The sequence below is a fragment of the Vulpes lagopus genome, chromosome 9 (assembly GCF_018345385.1).
Source record: "Vulpes lagopus strain Blue_001 chromosome 9, ASM1834538v1, whole genome shotgun sequence".
Taxonomy (NCBI): Eukaryota; Metazoa; Chordata; class Mammalia; order Carnivora; family Canidae; genus Vulpes; species Vulpes lagopus.
The window spans coordinates 31800732-31824109 of NC_054832.1; the positions used below are offsets into that span (position 1 = coordinate 31800732).

Here is a 23378-nt window from a genome sequence, read left to right on the forward strand (position 1 = left end):
GCATTATAAATATCAATGGAAACTATAAAACTGTAATTAATGCCTGTGGAGTTATGACATTACCTCTTTTTTATCAGTTTTCTCGTATATATCAATTGCATTCAATATACAGCATTCTTAAAGCATTATAAAGAAACTCAAGCTCCAACATAAGCAACTGTAGCGAGCATTCAGTCATCTCACAATGGACTCTGCTTTATTTCCACATACACCAATGATAAAAGCACTTTTCTGTTTCCAATAAAGTATTAATATCCATGTCTGTCTGAAGTGCTGATAGAATCTAATACTTTTATCATGTTAGGTTCACTAGTTAAAAAAAATTAATTCTATTATTTCACAATTGGTCAACATGGATCATGTGGATTTTGAGAGGAGTCACATGGGACTGCAAAATGGGAGCAAATTGCTGAGAAACTTTTAAGTGCTATATACATTATGCATATTTTGTATTAGTTGATGGTAAAAAACCAGCTCACATTACAATCTATTTCAGGAGCAAGCAAGGTAAAACAATACAGTAAAATATAGGAAGTAAAAGTTAGTTTGTAGTAACTGATTAACTAAAATGCACTGCACTTCTTGTTTGTATGGATTTCTTTGCAACATTAAGATAACTGCATATGCACTAGTAAAAGATAATTAACTATCAGGAAGATGCTGCTAAAGTAGTATGCTCCCCATTCCTTTGGATGCTGTGAAGCCAACTGAAGGGAGATAACTTGCTTCTCTTTTCAAGCCTGTAGTGGCTATGGAGGTATATAAAAAATAATCAAAAGACTGACTACCCTTTTGTCCCTTGCAATATAAGTGGGATATAAGATCGACAGCAAACTAACAATATCATATAATAATAACATTACTCCCAAACCACTTTATTTCTTAAGTCTAGAGATAAATACTAAAAAAGATTCTGAAAAAAAAAAGATTCTGTTCTCATCCCAATTTAATTGTTTAAATCTCTTATAATCACAAAGTGTTATTATACTATTCCAATAAAGGTTATAGACAGTTCTCAATAATTCAGGCTTGTGGAGAATAGAGAATAAGGAGAAATGAAAACTAACAGAAGATCAAATAATATGAGAGAATTTTTAGTTTTATTGCTTGCATAATTTTTTCATTTCTCACATTTTGTTTTCTTACCATTTTTGCCACTAACCCAATTGGGTCTTACTATAATGCTGTAGTTGGTCAAGAATTATAAACATCTTTTTCATCCTGCAGACTTACACACCTAAATGCTCTACATTTGTTCCAAGTTACCTATTACTTAAAATATGCTTATGGTAATTTGGCAATTGTGTGTTTTGCCCTAAGATAAAATATTAAAATTAAGAGCAATAATGAAATTACAGAAACATTATCAATATTTATAATGTTGCCTAATCTATGACAAGAAAAATATTGAGTAATTTTGTATAACTCATTCAATAACAAAGGGGTACATTACTTCATGAGATTGTTTTACTTAGGAAAATTAAGAGTATAAACAGAATAAAATTAAAATATTAATCTTATTTATTGGCTTAAAAATCAACCATTTATTGTGTGTGTGTGACTCTGTATATGTGTGTATATGTGCCTGTATGCTGATAAATATGGCTTTTTGTGTATTATGTTTGTTTGAAGCAATACATAACAGCTATGGATAGAATCCAGTTAATTTAAATACTCATCCAAGAAGTAACTCTGTTTGAGAAGAATTCAGATTTTTGTGTTCCTGCTCCTTAGCAGAGTTCCTGCCTTATATACCTGCAATTTTGAGTCAAGTTTTTCTTCAAGATGTCTAGTACAATGTATCTAACAGAGAAATAGATGTTAGTCATTCAATTGCTTACAGATAACAGCAGGGGGAGACCATGGAAATAGGTACAAAATAATATCTAGTACCTTCTCATTTGTCGATAAGAAAGATTAAAAAAAAAAAGATCAAACACACACACACACACACACACACACACAACTTGGAAGGCACACAATTTGGTTAGTGTGACAAATTAAAATGGGTCCAAGTGGTCCATCCCTTCTCTTTCATCTAGTCCCTTACTTAACCAGTGGCCAGAAGTTTAGATTACGCCCCTTCTAGCAAGCTTATTTAATGATTAACGTCAGATGAACATAATTGACCATATAAAATAATCTGACTGCTCATCACAAATACAAAGTGTGAGTATTATTATCCAAATAGAGCCATCCTTCCAGAGCTTTTTTAGGAAGAAAAAGTTGTGCTTTGAAATGACACTGGTAAATATGTCACTTTCCTTGTAGTTTATCTTTACATGCAGACATTCTTTTAAACAAAAGTTGAGAGTCTGAGTTAAACTCACGAAAACAAGGAGATTAGAGTTGAAGAGGGAGTCTCCCTCTATCAGGCAGGCTTGGGGTGAGGGGCCACAGTTCACCTCCATGCCACTGAGTTAGTTCCTAACTGAGCACTGTACTATCCATGGTATGTGAAGTCGTTGCCTATCATTCATCCCTCTGACAACCACTTTGTTTTTGACTCTTTATGCCTGTATGCTTATTTAGAACATGCCAGAACAACAGTGGAATGAATGAAAGAATAAACTAGCCTAATCTAGAAGGCCACAACCTGTTTACAGGATGCCAACTTTTCTGGCCCCATTCACTAACTGCTGTTTTTATTTTATTATTGTGGTATACTATAAAATATTGGTTCTGTTTTGCTGGAGCTTCAGCTGTCTTTTAGTTGTTTTTTTTTTCATGGGTAAGAATGATTTTATTTTAGCTGTCCTGGGAACTGTATATCAGTTTCTTTTTTTTTTTTTTTTTTGTATATCAGTTTCTAAAGCTCACTAGAATTCTCTTAGCTGTATGAATTTTTTTTGAAACATTTAATGTGGATTTTTTTAAAAAAATCCACAGCAAAAATAGAACATTTATCCCCTTTACAAAAATCCCAATAAATAACAAAGGTACATTAGGCTTCAAAACAGCTTAACGGAACCATATGTGGATCCAAAGGCCTGCCAAAATGGAATCAGCATTATAAAAGGTAGTTTCATATTTCATCTAGCCATAAAATAGGAACTTACAGTATATAAAATGCATTGGCTACTTGCACAGAGCTTGTGATGACAATGGCATGGAAACTCATTGTCAGCAGATTAAAAGTGACCTCCATACATACTCTGGGAGGTTTCTTGAGGTTTTTTTTTTTTCTTTCTTTTGTTCTTTTTTTAAATTTTTTGTCTTTTTGACCTGGATTGACTAATCACAGATTATGGAGCAAGTAACTTAAAACAGCATCTTGAACCTCAACCCCTCTGACAGTCAGAATTTCACCATCACAGTATTTCCTTAGAAAATCTTCAAGAAGCAGCAGAAGGTCTGGCACTGAACCCTTAGGATCCCATTAAGGGCCTCTGCTGTATTCCACAGCTCGTCTAGTCCAAAACGGCATACTCTACTCCCACAGATGCTCTCCAAAGCCATTTGGAATCCTCTTTTCCTTATCAGGCTGATACAGACCTGCATCATCCTCGGAGCCTTCTGACAGGGGCTACAACAATTGGGGGAGGGGGATGATACAACTGTTCATTGTTTCCTTTCACAAAACCCTGCCACAGGGCTCAGATTAACACCAAAAAATAGATGGCTGCAACCGAAGAGAAACATTTTTCAGAGTGCCTCCACCTGATTAATGAAGCAATGGGGCCGACCACTGTTTGACTCCCACCATGCACCCCCGCCCCCGCCTCCTCCTGGAGCATCTGTGAAATGGGGAACACTTCTGCCGGTGTCTGCCTCCTTGGAAGAGCTGTCATGCTCAGAAAGTTTTGAAGGAAGGCAACGATTATAAAATGGCCTTTGTTCTTTGCTGACAATATTCAGGTAAAGAAACAGAACTTTTTCACCACGACTGAACTTCCTTAATGAAGGAAAGTGCATGCTATCTTTTTTTTTTTTTTTTTCTGTAGATACTTCATTCAACATGTACTTGGAACCTGACGCTTATCTCAGATGCGCATGCGCACAACACTGGACACCTCCCACGGACTAATAGGCTACACATGCCTGAGTAGCAGTGACTCTAGGATGCAAGGTGGTAACGCCATATTCGAGATTAGTATCAGAACCTGGACTCCTGCTGCTCCTGTCCTCAGGATAATGCTCACACACAGGGTAATGAGAAACAAATGGTATTTGTTTGACTTCTTAATAAAATCTAAAACTTAAGGCATGTGCCATGCCTTTGCTCTTCGGAACTCTGTTCCCATTTCTTCATATTTCACGTTGTGTCACTACCTGTGTTATGAATGCCTTATTCACTCCATTCTATCCTGAACTCTAAGATGCCATAAATAATGAAAGAACTGAGTTAACATTTTAAAATACAAACCTAACTCAAAAGTGAATCAGACAGGGTAAATTACTTTTCCAATTGTCTGAAATCCCCAATCACACACCTGAGAAATGCCTTCTGCAGAATAACTCCTTACAAAAAGAAAACACAAAGAAGCCAGGATAATTCAAAATGCAGTTTGACCACTTAACCTTTCTTTCTCTTCCTCAAAAAATATATGTTTTTGCTCTGCTTCTGTGGTGATCGTACTTAGATGATAAATATTCTAAGTACATACCTTGTACTTCTCTAGACTATGAGTTCTCAGAATACTAGTGCTGGCTAGTCGATAAGTATGTGTGTCTGTGTGTGTATAAATACATGTGTGCACACGTGTATGAAGATGCATATGTACAATGACAGCCAAACTGCTTTTCAAATATGTTCAGAGAAGGGACAGAAGAGAAAAGGCTGGATGCACTGCTAGGGGCGGGGGGTGGGGGGTGTTTCAAGGAATGGGTAATCTATTTTCTATTCATGGGCATAATAAAAAGTAATCTAGGTCTATTTTTTCAAAGTGACTAAATGCATATAATTTTATATAATTTTACAACAACTCTATGATGTTGAGCTGGTATAATAACATCCATTTTACAAATGAGGAAACTGAGAGTATTTGTGATTACCCAAGATAGCACATCCACTTTGGCTAATAACAGTTGGGAGTAGAATCAGGCTTCTCTGACCACATCATGGGCTCTTCCATACTTTCCCAATTCTGATCTTTACAATGTGCTAGTGTCTGTTTCTCAAAAATTACTAAAGGAGAAGGAACACTCAGCAATCAGCCTGCTTCTGGTTCCTAATTTCCCGAGTTAGATTTTGTATAACTCACATTTCATATATTTTAATTCACCTTTCTCTATCCTCACAAGTTCTAAATAAATTAATCAAGAAGATACTAATCACCTTCCATATGGAAAACCTAATTTAGTTTCAAAAGTAAGAATAAAATAGATCTCATTTTCACAACTGTCTTTTTACTTATCACTTCATCTTTGATTTTGGTGATGATGCTTTATAATGTCTGATTTAATTTTTTTCTATTCATATTAACTTGACTTTCTTTTGTGATTTCTCCCATTGCTCTTATTGTTTGAAAGTTCTGTATCCAGAGGTCGGGTAACTATTTATGCAAGCTACCTTTAGAGGTAAACAGACTTAGAGACCGGCTGGGCTCCAAATCAACTGGCCTTTGGTTTTAATCTCTTCCATTCAGTGTGGGCCAGACTAGTGACTGAATTCTAATAAGTAGAATTCCACAAAAGTAATGGAATTCCACTTCCATGATTAGGCTACAAAACGACTGTGGCTTTCATCTTAGGCTCCTTCTCTTCCTCTCTCATTCACTTGCTCAAAGAGAAGCCAGCTGCCCTGACATGAGTTGCTCTATGGAGAGGCCCAGAAGGCAAAGAACTGAGTCAATAGATATGTTAGTTAGCTTGCAAGCAGATCTTCCTATAGTTGAGAGATGACACCACAGCCCTGACTATCGCTGTGATTGCAGCCTTGTACGAGACACTATCCCCAAGTCTTCTAGATAGCTGTGCTCACATTTCTCATCTCAGAAACTAAGAATAGAGAGTATGAGGAAAAACCACAAAGCTTACACACAGCCCTGTGCTTGACTCTGAGTGCTGGACCTTTATAACAGGAAGAGATATAACCCATACCTGGCATAAAATTATTAGAATCAAGAAGCCATGGTTTTGCCAAACTAAGCCAAAGGATTTTATGAGGAAGTGATGGAAGATCAAACGAAAAATATTTATTTTAAATCCTACACGCAAATTAACAAAGAAAAGACATGTTAATTTCAAAAGAGAGGGTCTCAAATAATTTCAGAAGTTTCTAAAAGCACTTAAACATTCTTTTTCTCTTATTAGAAATGCATACAAAATTTCTTGGCTATGGATCATCATACAATATCAATAGAGAACCTTATAAGAGTGGCTTAGACAAGGTCATACTCACAGACTTCCTTTACCAGGAAAACCTCATATGATGCTAAAGGTTGTCAATGACAATTGAGAGCTACTGTTAAATTATATATTATTAATGGTGTCCTGGAAACACCTATTCATAGTTTAAAAGCAGAATCTAATATTTTATAACATATTCAAGAGTTGTCCCTAAGTCATATTGATTTTTAAGGCTAAACAGAAGAAATAAAAAATAGCCCATTCTTTCACAGTTACCATTTCAGTTACTGAATGTGTTAATTATCATGCCTAGCTGAGATCACTGCTAAATTCTCATAACATCGGAGCAATATTTATTATAATCATGTAAATAATGGGTAAGTACACAATGCCAACCCAATTGTTTTTAAAAGACTTGTGGAATGTCAACTCTTCAAAAAAAAGGTGGGTGGGGGGGAAGACTCTAAAAGTCATGCCAGATAAATCAGCAAATAACAAAAGAAAATTTTGATCAACTTTTCAAACTGCTCCTCACAGTGCTTTCTCATCCTGACTTCTCCTCCAGCCAAGATGTTTTCCAAGCTTTATATTCTATAATTTGTGTTATGAAAACAATAGAGTTATATTTTACAAAACACTCTCTCACCACTCAAGAATTTGATAGACTCCCCTTGGGGAGCAGAGACTCTATCTCCATCCCCTGAGGGACTATGAAGTGTGAAAAAGGTCTAGAACAGGAACAACTCTGCAAAGAGTGTCTGGAGCTATGAACCAATAGCCAGATTTTGTCTTCAATGCCTATGCTTATGGGAAAGGTAGTGCTACTCATCAGTTTCTTCAAATTTACACACATATTCTTAGTAGAACCACTTTGATAATATGAGGATATGAATAGCTACTCCTTCCAGACACTGACTAAATTAACAGCATAACATAGAATCATTTTAATAATTCCTTGAAAAGATCATTTTCAATATAAGTTCTCCTAAGTTCTAGAGAAAGGGAAAAATGAATAATCTTACATGAAGAAAAAGATACCTTTTGCTTGTTTAAATTTGCCTAAGTATAGGTAAATAGGTTTAGCCATGTATGATAATTCAAAGGTAAAAATGTGTTTAAATCTCAGACATAGGTAACTAAGGTACACATAAATTGCCTACATATGACAAGTAATTGTCTTTGTGTTTCCACCTTTCAAATACAAGTCCAAACATAGAGAACCTGGAAAGACTTCACCATCAGAAGAAACAATAAATCAAAGAGAGATTGAGATTAGCAGAGAGACCAAGACACAAGACACAAAAGGTGTGTCTTGGAGGCAGGTACAAATTATTAGGAAAGGCACAATTTGTATTTTTATTTCAACATCATTTTCTCATATTACAATATAATTCCATCCACTGCCAACATCACAGCTATGCCTACATTGTAATACAATCAATCCCTTCAGATCCATATGCAACTGACTTGCCTGGTTTGCCTCTACAGATCTGAATTGTGAAATAATTCCTTGGTGTTTGGTTTCTTCCTTTCTGAAACATTCTGTAGGATGCCTTTACCAACGTGGAATTCCATGCCAACCACTCTCCTCTCCCACAAATAAACAAATAACAAACAATCAAACAAGAAACCTACTCTAATTCTAAAAACCAGATCAATGTGTCACTTTCCAAGACTCTGTGGCATTAAATGTTTTGTCTCGTGTCTTCTTCAAGCAGCTTCCACTCAGTTTCCATTAATTCTCCACAAAGCAGATAGAGTATAAGAGAAGCCAGGATCTTGGCCTCCCTAAGGGACAAATCTACAACCTCCATCAATAATGAATTTCACCAACGCTTCCCAAGAGGAAGAGGGTACAATTAAAAAGGTTATAAGTCCTTGCACTACTAGAACCTAAGGGCATCCGTGAATGAAACTGGCTTCAGCCCAATTAGAGGAATCAGTACATTTGTCTTCTCTTGGAACAACCCTGCTCTTACGGTTCCCATCAATTCAGTATAAATCTGACTGATCTTATCCAAGAAGTTAATAGAAAATTGCTCACAGTGGGCGACTGCCACCTCAGTTTCCAAGCAGAGACAGATGGAATTTCCCAGATGGTTTGTCACTGGAAAGAGAGATGCTGGATGAGACTTCACAGAAAGCATGGTTGAGCAGAACACCTTCTTGGCCTTCACCCAGGTCATAGTGAGGGATCTAAAGCAGATTCTGCTGTAAACAAATCATAATTGCCTCAAAGGGCTCAACACCTCATCCTCCCTCACCGCTTCACGGGTTACAAATCTAATACTGAAATTAGTCAATGTCAAGAAACCATCATGGGCATATCTCCTTAGTGGGTAAGCACTGAAGAAATACAGTTATCCTGCCCAACTGAATCTTACACTCAACTGATATGAAGAATAAACATAAATACATAAACAAACAAGAAACAGACACAAGAGGATATTAATTATGATAATCGTATTGCTAAGTTGGGCGGATCAAGTAAAGTTTCCGAGGAAACAAAAGAAACGGGTATGAAGACATGGAGATAACATAAGGACCTGGAATAAAGAGATGCACATTATTCATTTATACTAGAGATAAGAGAAAGGGAAGAACTGATTTCCTAATTCTTTATAGGTTATTCAATGGGCCTGTGCTCTAAGCTAGACATTGCTCGAGGGAGAAAGGATGCAAAAAGACATATAGTCCTCAGGAGAGACACATAAAGAGATGCAATTCTGTGATAAATACTCTCATCCTAGTAAATCTAGAGCATCCAGGGAATATTGAGGACACCATTTCTATTCCAGACTTTAAGAAAGGTCTACTTGAGCTGAGTTTTTATGTAAGAATTGGAGTCAGTGTGCTAAAAAATAGAGGGTGTGGGGGGAGCACAGAGCTTCCTAGGATGATGAGATAGCAAGACAGCATGGCCAGATGCACAGAGATGTGAGAAGAAAGTACATTCAGAGCACCACAAGTGGTTGATGTTGACTGGAATTCCACACTGAGAGTGGAAAAGGGGAAAGAGCAAAGGAGGTAAGTATCACGAAGACCCTTTTTGGCTTTGCCAAGGAGTCTGGGTTCTCCCTTGCCCTGTAGGATGATTTTAATCATGCAAAGTGACACTATTTTTGTTGTTGGGACATACTATAATTTAGGGAAAAGGAAAAGGAGACAAGAAGGAAGGCAGAAAGAACAGGAGGAGAATATTGTGATAACGAGGGAAGAAAAGATGGAGGTTTCGACTAAAGCAGCGGTAGCAGGGACAGAAAGAAGAGAACAGACATGAAGGAAGCAGGAGTTATGGTCCTTGGGTTTCTGGAAGTGAAAACGAGAATCCTGGAAGATGTAGAGAAAAGCAAGTTTAGTAGTTACAGGCAATAAAGAAGAGGGGTGTGTGCATGCACATGTGTGACTATGGGCATAAATGGACATTTGAGAGATGGGAACATGCACAGTAGTTACAATCAAAAGAGCCAAGACCCAGGGAGATACGAGAAGTAGGAAAGTACGGTAGTCCTGAGCCTTGGTTAGAATAAATATTAAGAAGGAAGTGATCTTTCCCAATGTCAATCTCAATGAAAAGAAATGTAAGACCTGACAAAATGCATGCCTCAGCAAAATTATGAATTAAATCACTGAGATGGTAAGATGAGAGGTTATGAGTGGAGTCCAATCAGAATACTCACAGTAAGGAAAAGTGCATTAGATTAGATTATTTTAAATAGTATTTATTGAGTATCTATTATGTGCCAGAGGCAGAGGTCTAAAACTGAATTATACAAATTTTTAAAAGAAATCTATGTTCTCTGGAATCTCAACAAGAATTTGGATATGACTTTCAAATTTACTTCACTATTATATTTTAGAGGCTGTTTTGGTAAGGTTCCCCCAGAATTTACCATGAGACTGATTACAGTGCAAGTAGTCCACTGGGGAGGTAAGCTCACAAAATTTCAGTAGAGGTATGGAGAAGTAAGCAGGAAGGAAAAAGCAGGCTATAAGGAAGGCATTATATAGCCAGCCAGCTGAAGGTCAATTCCACTGGCAAACTTTAAGAATTCTTTCCATTATGGAGAGGCAAGGAAGCAGGGGTATTTATCCACCAACTTCTGTCCTTCATTGATTGAACATTAGCCCAGGAAATATTAGTTCTCCAGCACTTCCAACTTGCCTGGCTTGCAGTGAGTTTGCTCCTGAGGCTGGGAAAAAAGTCATCTATTAGAAAGTCACATGTTTCCATTAAGCAACCTTTGACTATAAAGGTGAATGCTAGAGACATATGGGCGGGGGTGTATTTCCTATAGGTTTTGTACAACATGAAGCTTGAAGACTCTGTCAATGAATGGGACCTGAGACTGCTGGAAGAGTCAGAACAGAAAGGGGATGAATGGAGACATCTAATAGTTCTCTTATTTTCTATGATATGGAACAGAAACCTCTAGGTCTTTCCTCAGCCACATTTTTATGATGGTAACTATCATAAAAAGTTTAAGGTGCAATTTAATGCCTGCATTATTTCATTATTAAGTCAATGAAATGTTGTCTATAATACCTTTTATATGTGTATTTCCCATTTGTAGAATTCAATGTCACAAATGCCCTATGGGAAAATAAAACAATCTATCCTGATTGAACAGCATCAATAAAATGTGACTTCTCCACTAGATTTCATTTGTTGAACTTAACAGGTCGTGATGATTTTACTACTATGTAGTAAGTAACGTGAGACTTTATTTATATTCTATTTAATTAGGTATGCATGTTGTGTAATTCCAGCAGTTGACTGTATTAGACTAGTTAGCTACTGACAGCTGATATATTCAAAAGCAAAAGAAGGCAAATGTCATTTAAATTCCAGATATCCAGTCTTCCAAATAGTCACTGTTATTTGACACCTATTAAGCACTCATCATGTGCTAACATAGCAGAAATTTAGCATATAACAAAGACCTTTGTCCTTAGAAGAAAATGGGAAAACTTCAAAGGAACAATATATACATACAGAAATCCTAAAACACCTCCAAAACAAATATTGATCAAAATTTTAAGTGATTTTTAAAATGCCTTCCTTGTCAGTAGTCCTTTGATATTTTCAATGAATAAAATTGCAAGACATTTAAGAACATAAAGTTTGTGTCACCATGATAGGATTTAATGTAAGTTACTCCTTGGTGCAGAGGTGGGACATTGGAGAGAAGGGTAGGCTCATTCACTGGCTAACAGTCCATTCAGGGGCATACAATTATACTTGAAAACCTGAAACTTCCAATGTATTACAGACCTTTGGAGCCTGTGATGCTTACTTTTTATGGGTCAACTTGGAGAGTATTTTGGATGAGACTAACATTTGAATCAGTGAACCTTGGATGAAGCCGATTGCCCTCTGTAATATATGGGTCTCATTTAACCAACTGAAGGCTTGAAAAGAACAAAAACACTGGCCTTTCCTTTTTTTTTTTTTTAATTAATTTTTATTGGTGTTCAATTTACCAACATACAGAAAAACATCCAACACTGGCCTTTCCAAACAGCAAACTTCTTCTGCACCACTGGTTCTCCAGGGTCTCTGCCTACCAGTCTTTGTTTTGTTTTGTTTTCTTTAATATTCTATTTACTTATTCATGAGAGACACAGACACACACACACACACACAGAGGCAGAGACACAGGCAGAGGGAGAAGCAGGCTCCAAGCAGGGAACCCAACATGGGACTCGATCCCGGATCTCCAGGATCACACCCTGGGCCGAAGGTGGCACTAAACCTCTGAGCCACCCGGACTGCCCTGCTTACCAGTCTTTGGACTAGAACTGCATTGTTGTCTCTCCTTGGTCTCCAGCCTGCTTGTGCACACAGAAGCCTGCCTGACTGGCCAGTTTCCATAATTACATAAGCCAATTCCTTACAATAAATCTCCTCTTCCCCTCTCTCCTTCTATCTCTCACTCTGACCCATATCTGCTCCAATGTATTAACTACATGTTGTTCCTGCCATTATTGGATCATCGAAACATGAAGTATCTAACAAGATAATGGAGTGTGGGCCGAAGAGTATTTATTTCTGTTTGGTGTGTTATATAATTCCAAGAATAACTTTTTGTCGAATCAATTTGCTTCGTGTGTCTATATAGCCTATATTCTTGAAATGTTCTATACACATCCAAATGCCTGGTCTGTAAAGGCTTCCTGCAGAAGGTGGCATATTGCTAATGCACTTCAAGATGGGAACTTGAAAGATATAAAAAGGATTTGACATCTGGCATGGTGACTCAATTAATTACTGTGTTGGATTAATTAGTGTGCTGAATCTCCTGAGCCAACACGATGAGTCTGAGTAGAGTTACATTACATTGGTTGGAGAATAAGCACTTTAGGAGTGTGCTAATTCCAAATCTGATTCAAAGTTGGGTAATGAAGGGTTAGAAGGCTATATATTTTACGATCAGGAAAAAATTATCTTCATGATATAAAATACATACTAAAGTACTGTCCAAATTATAGAGGTAATGAAACTGCAGGAGCCTTTGAATTAATTCGTAACTGCACAAATAGTCCGTGAAGTACCATAACAAATATTTTGCCTAAAGTAAGAAGAAAAGAGCACACTTCTAATCATGGCACATTTTCTCCAGAAATTTTTATAAATTTGAAATTTAAGTAAGGAAACCCTAAACAATTCTATCATACTCACATCATGTCACAGATGCTCTTGAGAAAAGAGTGTGGCATGGTCTTTAAAAGTGTAGATTCTGGAATCAAAAGCCCTGAGCCTTTAGTTTCTTATCCATAAAAAAACAATTTTAAATAGATCCAAATTCACTGGTGTATTTTGAGGATTAAATGAATGAATCCATTTTGAATTCCTTATACAGTGGATAGGAAAGAATGCATATGTAGTATATGTTAGCCAATTGTTCTATAGCAGGAATGGTAGTACCAAGAGTATTTAATGACATAAAATCAAAAATAATTTCCACAAAAGAATGTTATCACAAAAGAAAAATATTTTAAAGAGTATTTTGGCAAAGCAACCAAGTTTTTAAATAGAGAAAAATACTATAATATGAGGGAATAAACATGAATCAAATATTTAAACATGAAGGCAAAAAAAGAAAACTAGAGTATTAAGTGATTTTCTATTAAAAAAACTATTATGCACTACTGTTCGATACCTTGAAGAGTATTCATAGTCGTCAAATAGCATTAAAAATTCTGAAAACTTTGTATTTATAAACTGAGTCCTTTAAAAATATTAAATATGGCATGAAATAGCCATAGATTAGTACAGCAGTAGTTAAAAAAATCTAAGAAATAGGAAATTATTTCATTGAAAAATTTGCCTTTCACAAATAAGTTTATTTTCCACACATCACAATTTATCACATGCTAAAAATGTATAAAAGTACCATGCTACCTATATATATGTGTGTATATATACACACATACATAGATAGATAATTATATAAAGATTTATCAACAATTGAATTTTCATATAGATGTTATCTTGATATAATAAAAGGGAAAACATTTCTTTAACTTCAGTAATAGCTTTAGTTCAGTGGTAGTACACTTTTGTAGAAATATCAGAGAAATAACTAAAGCTTATGATGGTTACTTATCACTTATGTAGTGATAAGTAAGTATCTGATCTCCTAAAACATTTTTTAAGCAAAGCTAGAGAACCTATAGAAACCTCCAGATAAAATGGGTTTAGAATAGCATTTAATTCAACCTTTGATTTGTAGACAATCTTCCTGTTGCCTTTGCTTGAGAAATCTGTATGGTAAATATTGTTCTCTCAAAGGAGTCAATAGAAGAGTCTATTAATACAACTCAACCAGCCAAAGACTGAAGTATTTGTGGGACCATCTCTCAAAGTCTTTTTGAAGTAGGTGCACTGGACCACTAAGAATTAAACTGTCCTGATTATTAAATATTCAGCTTGGCCTATCAACTTGTTTGGTTCTTAAATACATGTGAAAATTCCTACTTCATCTTTTTATGGACAAATGTGTGGATTTAGAAAGTAAAATAACACCCTTGAATCTCCCATGTTGTTTAAAAGTTTAGTGACACAAATAGTTCCTATTTATTCCAATCATTACCTTTAGTCGAACCAATAATCTCTGTCTCATCCACATGGCACTGAATAAGCAGAGATCCGCACATACCTGTTTCTTTCGTGTAATAATTTGAAGACGACTTTCTTGCATGAAGGCAGACAATGTTGCTGAGTTTAGTACATTTGTCAAAAATCCTCTGTGAGTTATGTCTCCACAGTGGACACTGAGTCATTTAGCAGCCATGAGATCTTCCCAGCCAAGGGGCATTTAGAAGGAAAGGCTTGGGATGCCTGGGTGGCTCAGTGGTTTAGTATCTGCCTTTGGCTCAGGGCGTGATTCCAGAGTTCCAGGTTGAGTCCCACATCAGGCTCCCTGTAGAGAGCCTACTTCTCCCTCTGACTATGTCTCTGCCTCTCTCTCTGTGTCTCTCATAAGTTAATTAATTAATTAAAAATCTTTTAAAAATTACAGGGAAAGGCTTTCATTTCATATATATATAATTTGTAGATCTCTGAAATAATAGAAAACATTTGTCTCCCTAAGTTTTATCACTTGTATTATCACTTAAAGAGGAAAAATCCTAATGTCCTAATCCCTGGAATTTGTGAATGTTACCTTACATGGCAAAAAGGAGTTAAGAAAGCAGATGGAATTTAAATCGCTAATCAGCTGACCTTACAATAGGACCATTAGCCTAGATTACCCGGGTGGGCCCCCTAGAATCACAGATGTTCTTAAATGTGAGAGAGGGACACAGAAGACTCAGAGTCGGAAGGTGGATGTGAGGAAGACTCAGTCAGCCATTGCTGGCTTTGAAGACGGCAGGGGGCCATGCCTCAAGAGATGTCAGCAGCCCTGAGAGCTGGAAAAGAGAAGGAAACAGATTCACCCCCAGAGACTCCAGAGAGGAATTCAGCCCTTCAGATACTGGATTTTAGCTGGCTGAGATTCATTTCAGACATCAGACCTGCAGAATTGCAAGGTGATACATTTGTGTTGTTTTGAAGCCACTAAGTTGGTGGTAGGTAATCTGCTACAGCAGCAGTAGAAAACTAAAATGTCCAATTAAGACATGAAGTTTAAATGTACCCACACATCCCATCTTTCCACTACTTTTCAAAACCTTGAATTCCTCAATTATCCATATAATCTTACCTAGAGGATGATTTTACAGAGACTTTCCAGAGAAGTTAACAAAAATTATGATGCTAATCATTCATCTTTGCTTTTAAAGGTACAAATAATATTGCTGAGGAATAACAAGGTTGTTTATTTCTTGTTCTTCATGTAAACCTGTAATGTATGACAATTAATTTGTGTCATCTTAAAAATAAACGCATTTGTATATATTATTAAGTGTGAGTAGTATTAGTCTGGCTAAGCAGATAAAGCAACAACCTTATAAATTACCTTACTAAACAACCATTTAGTATGATTAACCTGTTTCCTTCTAAATTCTGTGTGTATTACTCTCAGAGACAAACCACTTGGAAAATATCCAAGTTTTGTGGTCCATGAAAAAGAAAAAACAAACTGTTATTTTTAGTGATTTCCCTGGGAAGCAGGCAGAGATAATTTCTGAGCTATGACAAAATACTGAGTCAACCATCTCAGAACATCCACCTACCAAGGAATTATTATTCAGGTCCATCTTCCCAGCAAATGGCCCCCATGTTGTTCCCACAGGAAGTTGCTGTCGACTCTGGATTTTCCGTTCCCCATCTTTCTGAAATACTTCCAGCTCTCCTGCAGACAATGAAAACAAGAGGTGTTTAGGGCACTTTCACATGTGCTTTACCTACAGCCTCCTCTTTTTCTAAGTTTGCTTTACACACATGGTATTCTCCGGATTCATATTAAGAGAATTAATTATGCTTGTCTGAAAAACAACTGATCTTGTTATCCGAGAGGTAAATAAAATTTGCCCTGATAATTGTATTCAGATTTAGTCCAATTTCTTCCTTGCACTTTTTCACACACATCGTCAACAGACGTCAATTCTATGTAGCAAGTCCCAAAGAACCCGAAATAATAACACTACCTCAAAGAGCACTGCTCTAATGCTAAACAGGTAGACAAAAGAAAGTTAGGACAATGGCTCAGAATTGAAAATCTTATATCTGATGACCAATGTAACTAAAAATTATAACTAATGATATATACCTTATGCAATGTTATTATAGTTACTTAAGACTCATGGGGAGCATCTGGAGAAATGTGAAAGCACTTGGTAATTTTCTAGAATCACTACTAGTTTCAAGGGATCAAATATCTACAGGTACAAAAAGTAGATATGTACATCTTTTCCCAAGTAAGAAAAATGTTTCACCAAATTCATTATCTTTTTATACTTGATATAGATTCTATGTTACCCAAAGAGTTTGGACAGGAAACATTTATGAAACAGCCAGTTTTGGATGGTCTTCCTTTCATTCCCTCCAAATTATTACATTAAGATCATAAAAGGGAAATAGGAAGTAAAGACATTATTCACACAGGCATAAAGTAGGAATTCATCAAATGCTTATTAAGAAATTTATTTAACAAATACATGAATTAATACAAAATAAATAAGTGAAAACTTCAAAACTTCAGAGAAGGACCATCAGCCTAAAAACTGTTTGGGATAAACAAACCAACAAAATCCCGATCAGGAATTGGAGTCTTTCTCTTTAAATAATTATATCTATAATATTTATGTCCTGGCAGTATCACCATAGCTTATTATCATAGCAAAAGGTTTATATTTTAAAATATTAATCTTAAAAATATAATTTATTCATTTTTTATTGGCACATGTTCCTAACCTGCTCAAGAGTAGACATGAAAATGGGAAGGAATGGATTAATAAAAGTATAAATAAAAACCCACATATAACAGATAGCCAAGAAAAGTTCTAAATAAAACAGAATGTATTCAGTAATTACATTTTCTAAGTGATCTATAAGTCATGATAGGTAATATATTATAAAAGTTTTGCCTTACTCTGGCTTTAAGTTTTTCTCAAGTCTATAACTTTAAATATGCAGATTTAATCTTGATGTTTTTCAAAGATTTTACTTATTTGAGAGAGAGTGCGAGCAGAGTGAGGAAAGAGGCAGAGGCAGAGGGAGAAGCAGACACACCGCTAAGCAGGGAGCCTATGTGGGGTTCCATCCCAGGACCTGAGATGATGACCTGAACAGAAGATTGATTGAGCCACTCAGGCGCCCCTAATCTTTATGTTTTCAAAAGGAACACATCAACCTGAGTTCAGTTAGACCTTTCTTTATTCCTTTACATTTGTGTCACCTTTGTGTCACCTCTGTTTAACATCAGTTAAAATACTAGGCATTATTTTTCACTTTTTTATTATTGCTCATCCTGAAAACCAAAATTAAAGTCAGCTAAACCACAGTCAGCTAAAATATTATGTCGTATTTTCTTTGTGTTCATATGAAAATATAAACTTATCTGTATTGAGATAATGAAGATACTATGAAAATAATCTCAGGTTCACAGTAAACAATGTCAAATCAAGGACACCTCCATTCTCCCTTCTTCTCTTCTACCCTTCCTCTCCCACTTGTCAAATATGCTAAAAATGGAAGAACTCATTAAACTCATTAAGACAGACAAACATATCCCCTCCTCTTTTTTCTTTTCATTCTGATATATTGATAGCTAAAGATGATCAGTAATTAGGAAAAATGGATCCCGAAAAAATTCTGTAAGTCTGAGCTTCTGAAATGTAGCTTTCTAAACAGAACATTTGCAACAAATAATATATTAATGCTTAAGAAACAAATCCAGAGTCCAGGGAAAATGGAACATAAAAAATTTGTCTTCTGTAGGTAGAATAACAAACCCATTTCTGAGATTTTCCCCCTGAAAATGTTTTTTGTCCTTGTACAATCTTTTTGATTAGTGCATTGGAATCAAAGGCCTTATTCACAAAATTCTCCAAGGCAGAGGATAGCTAGCAACCTATTATGAAGTCAAGAAGGACTCTGGGAAATGTCCCTCAAAGCATGCATTCATATTCATATGTGATAATGTAGTTATTTCAATCTTTAAGATATTTTTTCTGTGAGGAAAAAAACTGCTTAATTTTGGATAGTTCTTTGAATTTTTCAACCATACTTACTTAAATTTTAAGCAATTCCTTACAATTTACCATTTAAAGATAAAATATATTTCAATCCCTCAGCTAAACCCTCATTAAGAATGTTCTTTTCTACATAAAAGTGATGCCCAAATAATTTGCTTGTTTTTACACACTCAAAAAAAGTCATGTCACATTTAAGTGATACCAGAGAAATCAGAGGATCTTTGAAAACCTTTTTAAAAAAGTAATTCGTCCTCTCTTTCTGCCACTGACATTTTTCATTCGAAAAGGGTTCAGACTCAGTCAAACAGTGACTTCTTATCTGTACCTATGGATTTACAAGTAGCTCTTTCTTTTAATGGATTAAGAACTACAAACTTAGGGCAGATCATAAAGTGATACCTAAATATCGCCAATGTTCTTGAGGTGTCTTTGACTATGCATTAAAATTTTAAGCAAACCAAAACTACTTTTATGAGCTCTTAAACATGGCCATAACAGAAAGTCAAGTTAACTGTTCAAGCTAACAAGTCAATCTTTTCAACTTTATTAGGTAAACAGGCAAATCCCAGTCTCCTTTCTTGCTTATAAGGAAGTTATTTTGAGGACTGGAAAAATCCATTCTGTTGCTGAAGTAGTTAAATAAAAATACTCATTTATTCACAACAGTGTTAAAGAAAACCGCAAGCACGTTGCAAATAATTAGCATTTATACACTACCAAGGCTACCCGGGTTAATGATAGAGAATACGACACTGTATAAATGAAAGTTACATTCAATTTAACTTAGATTTTGGTTAACAATATATTTAATTTTTTTCAAAGATTAATAAGTGTGATGAAATAGAGGAAACATTACTGTGCTAAAAATAAGATTAACTTTTAGTCAACTGCATTCAATAACCAGCTAAATGGACTTGAATAGAAAAATTCTTTTCTGAGTCTTTGTCATTAGTAAAGAGGGTTTTGTACTCACTTGTTACTTGGTAAGGTGCCCATGACACCATGATTTTCTCCCCCCAGATATATCATGAGAGGTATAAAGAACACTGGGGTTGTAGGTCAAAGACCTGTGTCCAACAGTTCTATCATAAAAATTGATGTTTAATGAAAAGATCAAATATTCCAAAATCAGAAAACAAAAGTTCCAAATTTTGTTTGATTTGTTTATTCACTTTCTTTTGCCTCCATACATTAGTTTTTTCATTCTTTTATTCTACTAATACATATTTAGTATCTGTTAAATATCAGACAGTGGGTTACGGCCAAGCACAAAGCAACAAGCAAAACAAGCTTGGACCTTGGACAAATTTCAGGAAATGTAATCCATAAGGCTTGGGAAGTAGACATCATAGAACTTAGTGATTATTTAGATTTTAGGAGTTAAGGAAGGGAAAAATCTAACAATAATATTCGGGTATCTGGCTTAAGCAAATAGGCCAATGATCATGTATCTTTTGAGATAAAGAACACACACACACACACAAAAAAAAAGATTTAAGGACAAGATGAGAAGTTATAGTTTGGAAATATTGAGGTTAAAGTGACTGTAAGGAAGGCAAGAGGTGATTTTAGGTGGGCAGGTACAAGCCTGGGACTCAGAAGCAAGGTCTTAACTAGAGTGGTAAATTTGGCATTTTATTCATTACTTAAAACTAGCTTTAATATGGTAATAAAAGCCGTAAGATTGTTCATCCAGGACAGAGCGTATCACAATAAAAGAAGGAAGCCTAAGACAGAGTTCTAAGGATCTTCAAAAGGAAGAGTGATAGAGGAACAGGAACAGAAAATTAGAAGTGGGGCACCTGGGTGGCTCAGTTGGTTGAGGTTTCAGCTCAGGTCCTTATCTCATAGGTGATGGGACTGAGCACTGTTTCTGGGTCCATGCTCAGTGAGAGTCTGCTTGGATATTCTCTCCCTCTGCCCTTCCCCCATCCATTCTCTCTCTTTGTCTCTCAAGTTAAAGAAATCTTTAAAAAAGAAAAAAAAAGAAAGAAAGAAATTTAGAAGTGCAAGAGAATAGAAAGTAGATATATCAGCCAATGGATTGATTGAGAATGTAAAGGAGGAGGGATGAATCAAGTAATCTGAAAATTTATGAAAGTAAGAAAATAACTGGAAAGATCTCTTTTGATGAGACGGAAATCATGGATATCTGGAGTGAAAGGAATTTTGCAAAATAGGAAGACAAAACACAGACTGGAATGAGTTCAAAATTGAACTGGAGAAGAGTCGATTGAACAAGCCATGTTATCCTGAACACAAGCCATGTGATCCTGAACCCTTTGAACTTCAGTTTCTGCATACAGAATAGGAATTACAATATCTTCTTCATATGACTGCTGAGAGGATTAATTCACATAACACATGCAAAGTCCCTAATAAATATTTACTAATTCACCAAAAAGACACTGAAGCATTCTAAGAGCATGTCCACATACTTCCATCATCATATCTAAGAGGTTCTGTGGTCACAACCCCTCTTAAGTCTTCCACCCAAAATATACCCCACACCTTGGCTTATATCCCTATCAAATATCTCAAAGAGTCACTTTTCTTATCAGTATTCCCCAGGGTTCATCAAATCAGATGTAGATTACTGACCAGCTTCCAATTCAGGTTTCAAATCCCCATCAGGATAAACTTACTAAAACTCCTTGGTCACTCATTGGTACAAGTTCCTTCATGAGTTCCCTTTGACCGTCCCAACTTGAGTACCTATGCCTGAATCCTTTTTTTTTTAAGAATTTATTTATTTATTCATAGAGACAGAAAGAGAGAGAGAGATGCAGAGACACAGGGAGGGAGAAGCAGGCATCATACAGAGAGCCTGATGTGGGACTCGATCCAGGGGTCTCCAGGATCACACCCTGGGCTGCAGGCGGCGTTAAACTGCTGTGCCACTGGGGCTGCCCCCTATGCCTGAATCTTAATCAAAATATTGCTCCACAGTGTCTTTCTGTTCTGCTCTCCAGAATATATTCTCTTCCCCTCTAGTCAAGAAAGTCTTTATCTCTAAACCTTCCTCCTCATGTCCAGTTTAACCCCTACCTTTCTGAGAATTGTTCTTGCTACCCGACAGACACTCTGTACGGCTGGCTGCCTTGATAAAGTTTATTAGTGTTCCAAGATCGAACCCAAAGCTTTTTCTCTTTCACCAGATGTCTCTGAACTCCAGACAAACTGTTTTCTCCTTCTCTAGTATGCCATGGCATTTATAATCCAATGCTACACAATTTTGCAGTTAATGATCCCCTAGTGCTTTCCCTTTGATAACCCTTTTCACCTCAACAGGAATATAAGCCTCTTGAACCACAAGTATAGTTTTTAATTTCTGTTTATCCTTTGGTAATCAATATCATTTGTGACATGTGATCATTGCAAAATACAAACTGAACATAGTTGATTGGATGAAGATTTTCTTAAGTTCATAGATTTAATTTTAGGACAGTTAAAGTTGATTTTAAGGACAAAAATAACTTTCTTCATATGTGTCTCCTCTTTGTATTACAATAATCATATATTTCATTTGCTCAGCATTTTACTACATTTACTTATGTTACCTCATCTGTGAAATATGGAGCAGGATGAAAAATGAAGATTTTTTCCTCTTAGCCAGTTCATATTTTTGCAGCTATTCCTCAAAAAGCAGCCCCCCCCCTTTTTTTTAACATGCTGGGTAAGTTTACACAAAATATTTGAGACACATAGGATGGACTAATCAATTTTGGTAAAAGATAATATTGTTAGTGCTGAGGGCTGTTTCTCTTATCTTCTTGATAATGCATACTTTTAAAAGTCTGTGATTACTCAAAGACTTATGATAGCCTCACTTAAAAAAAAAAAGCCCTAAATCCAAAATCACTACCAAACATACTGCAGCTTTTAAGATATCAAACCACTTCTTTGCGCAAATAAAAGAAATTCACTGGTGGAAAGAAACACTTAAAGTCAAGAGAGATATCCTCAAATCTTATTTTGCTGAAGGTACAATCAAGCCATTGTTTTGTTTCTTTTAAATAGGGCCCTTTTGATGCCTCTTTAGAAAGCAAAGTATATGAAAACTGTAGTATATGACAGAGGAACAGACAAGATGTGGGCCTTTTAGCATGGTTATCAACCATCATGCTTCGACTGAGTCCAGTGTTAAGTTGATGACATAAACGCATATGGTATTTACAGAACATCCCTTAACTCCAGCCTCGGATTCCATAGAAGGACATGGTTGCAAATAAATGAGACTACCGAAGATCATATTTCATTTGCTGAAAATAAAATTTGGATTGGTTTGAATTTGTTTTTAAATATATTACCAAATTTTAAAGCAGGCCACATGAATTAGCTCCTACGTTTATCAGGCCTTACTATATAAACAGAGAAGGCTAGAGCGTCAGAACCCATATTTATATTTTCTCCATGGTTGGAAAACATTATACATCATGGTATCAAACATGGACAGCCCTGAAGTCATGCTGAGTTCAAAAAGCGCTGAAAGATTCTAAAAATCTCAAAACATTTTCAAAGTCAGCCAAGGTGGCTGAAGTATGGAAGAGCTCTCGCTATTTTATGGTTTAACCATTTGACAGCTGCCCGCCAGATACATAAGAGGGTTAGATGATCATTTCACTGCTGATTATCTTCACAGCCAAACTGCAGTTTTGTCACTAGATGCGTGTTTTCGCAGGCATTAATAACAGCATGTTTCATCTGCATTTTAAGACAAATAGTGCCATTTATATTATGCTATGTTGAGCCATCTCGAAGCATAGTTTGGCACAGGAAATGATAGTTCTTGGTAAGTGGCTACAAATCGCCTTATAGGGATACCTTTTCTAATTTTCCTTCTCAATTTTTGAGTCATACAGTCATAACACACACTAAACTACAGTTTTGAACATAAACTTGAAATACGACATTCCCTATTCAAGTACTCCAGTCAAACCCTG

The 23378-nt window shown here is 36.0% G+C and overlaps 1 protein-coding gene across 3 annotated transcripts in view; it reads right to left on the reverse strand.

Moving 5' to 3' along the window:
- Window positions 1-23378, reverse strand: part of ZFPM2 (zinc finger protein, FOG family member 2) — a 459958-nt gene that overhangs the window by 212805 nt on the left and 223775 nt on the right. For all 3 annotated transcript variants that reach the window (XM_041768467.1, XM_041768466.1, XM_041768468.1), the window contains one exon: window positions 15973-16091. In XM_041768467.1, coding sequence (XP_041624401.1) covers window positions 15973-16091 — 119 coding nt within the window. The remainder of the gene's footprint in view (window positions 1-15972; window positions 16092-23378) is intronic.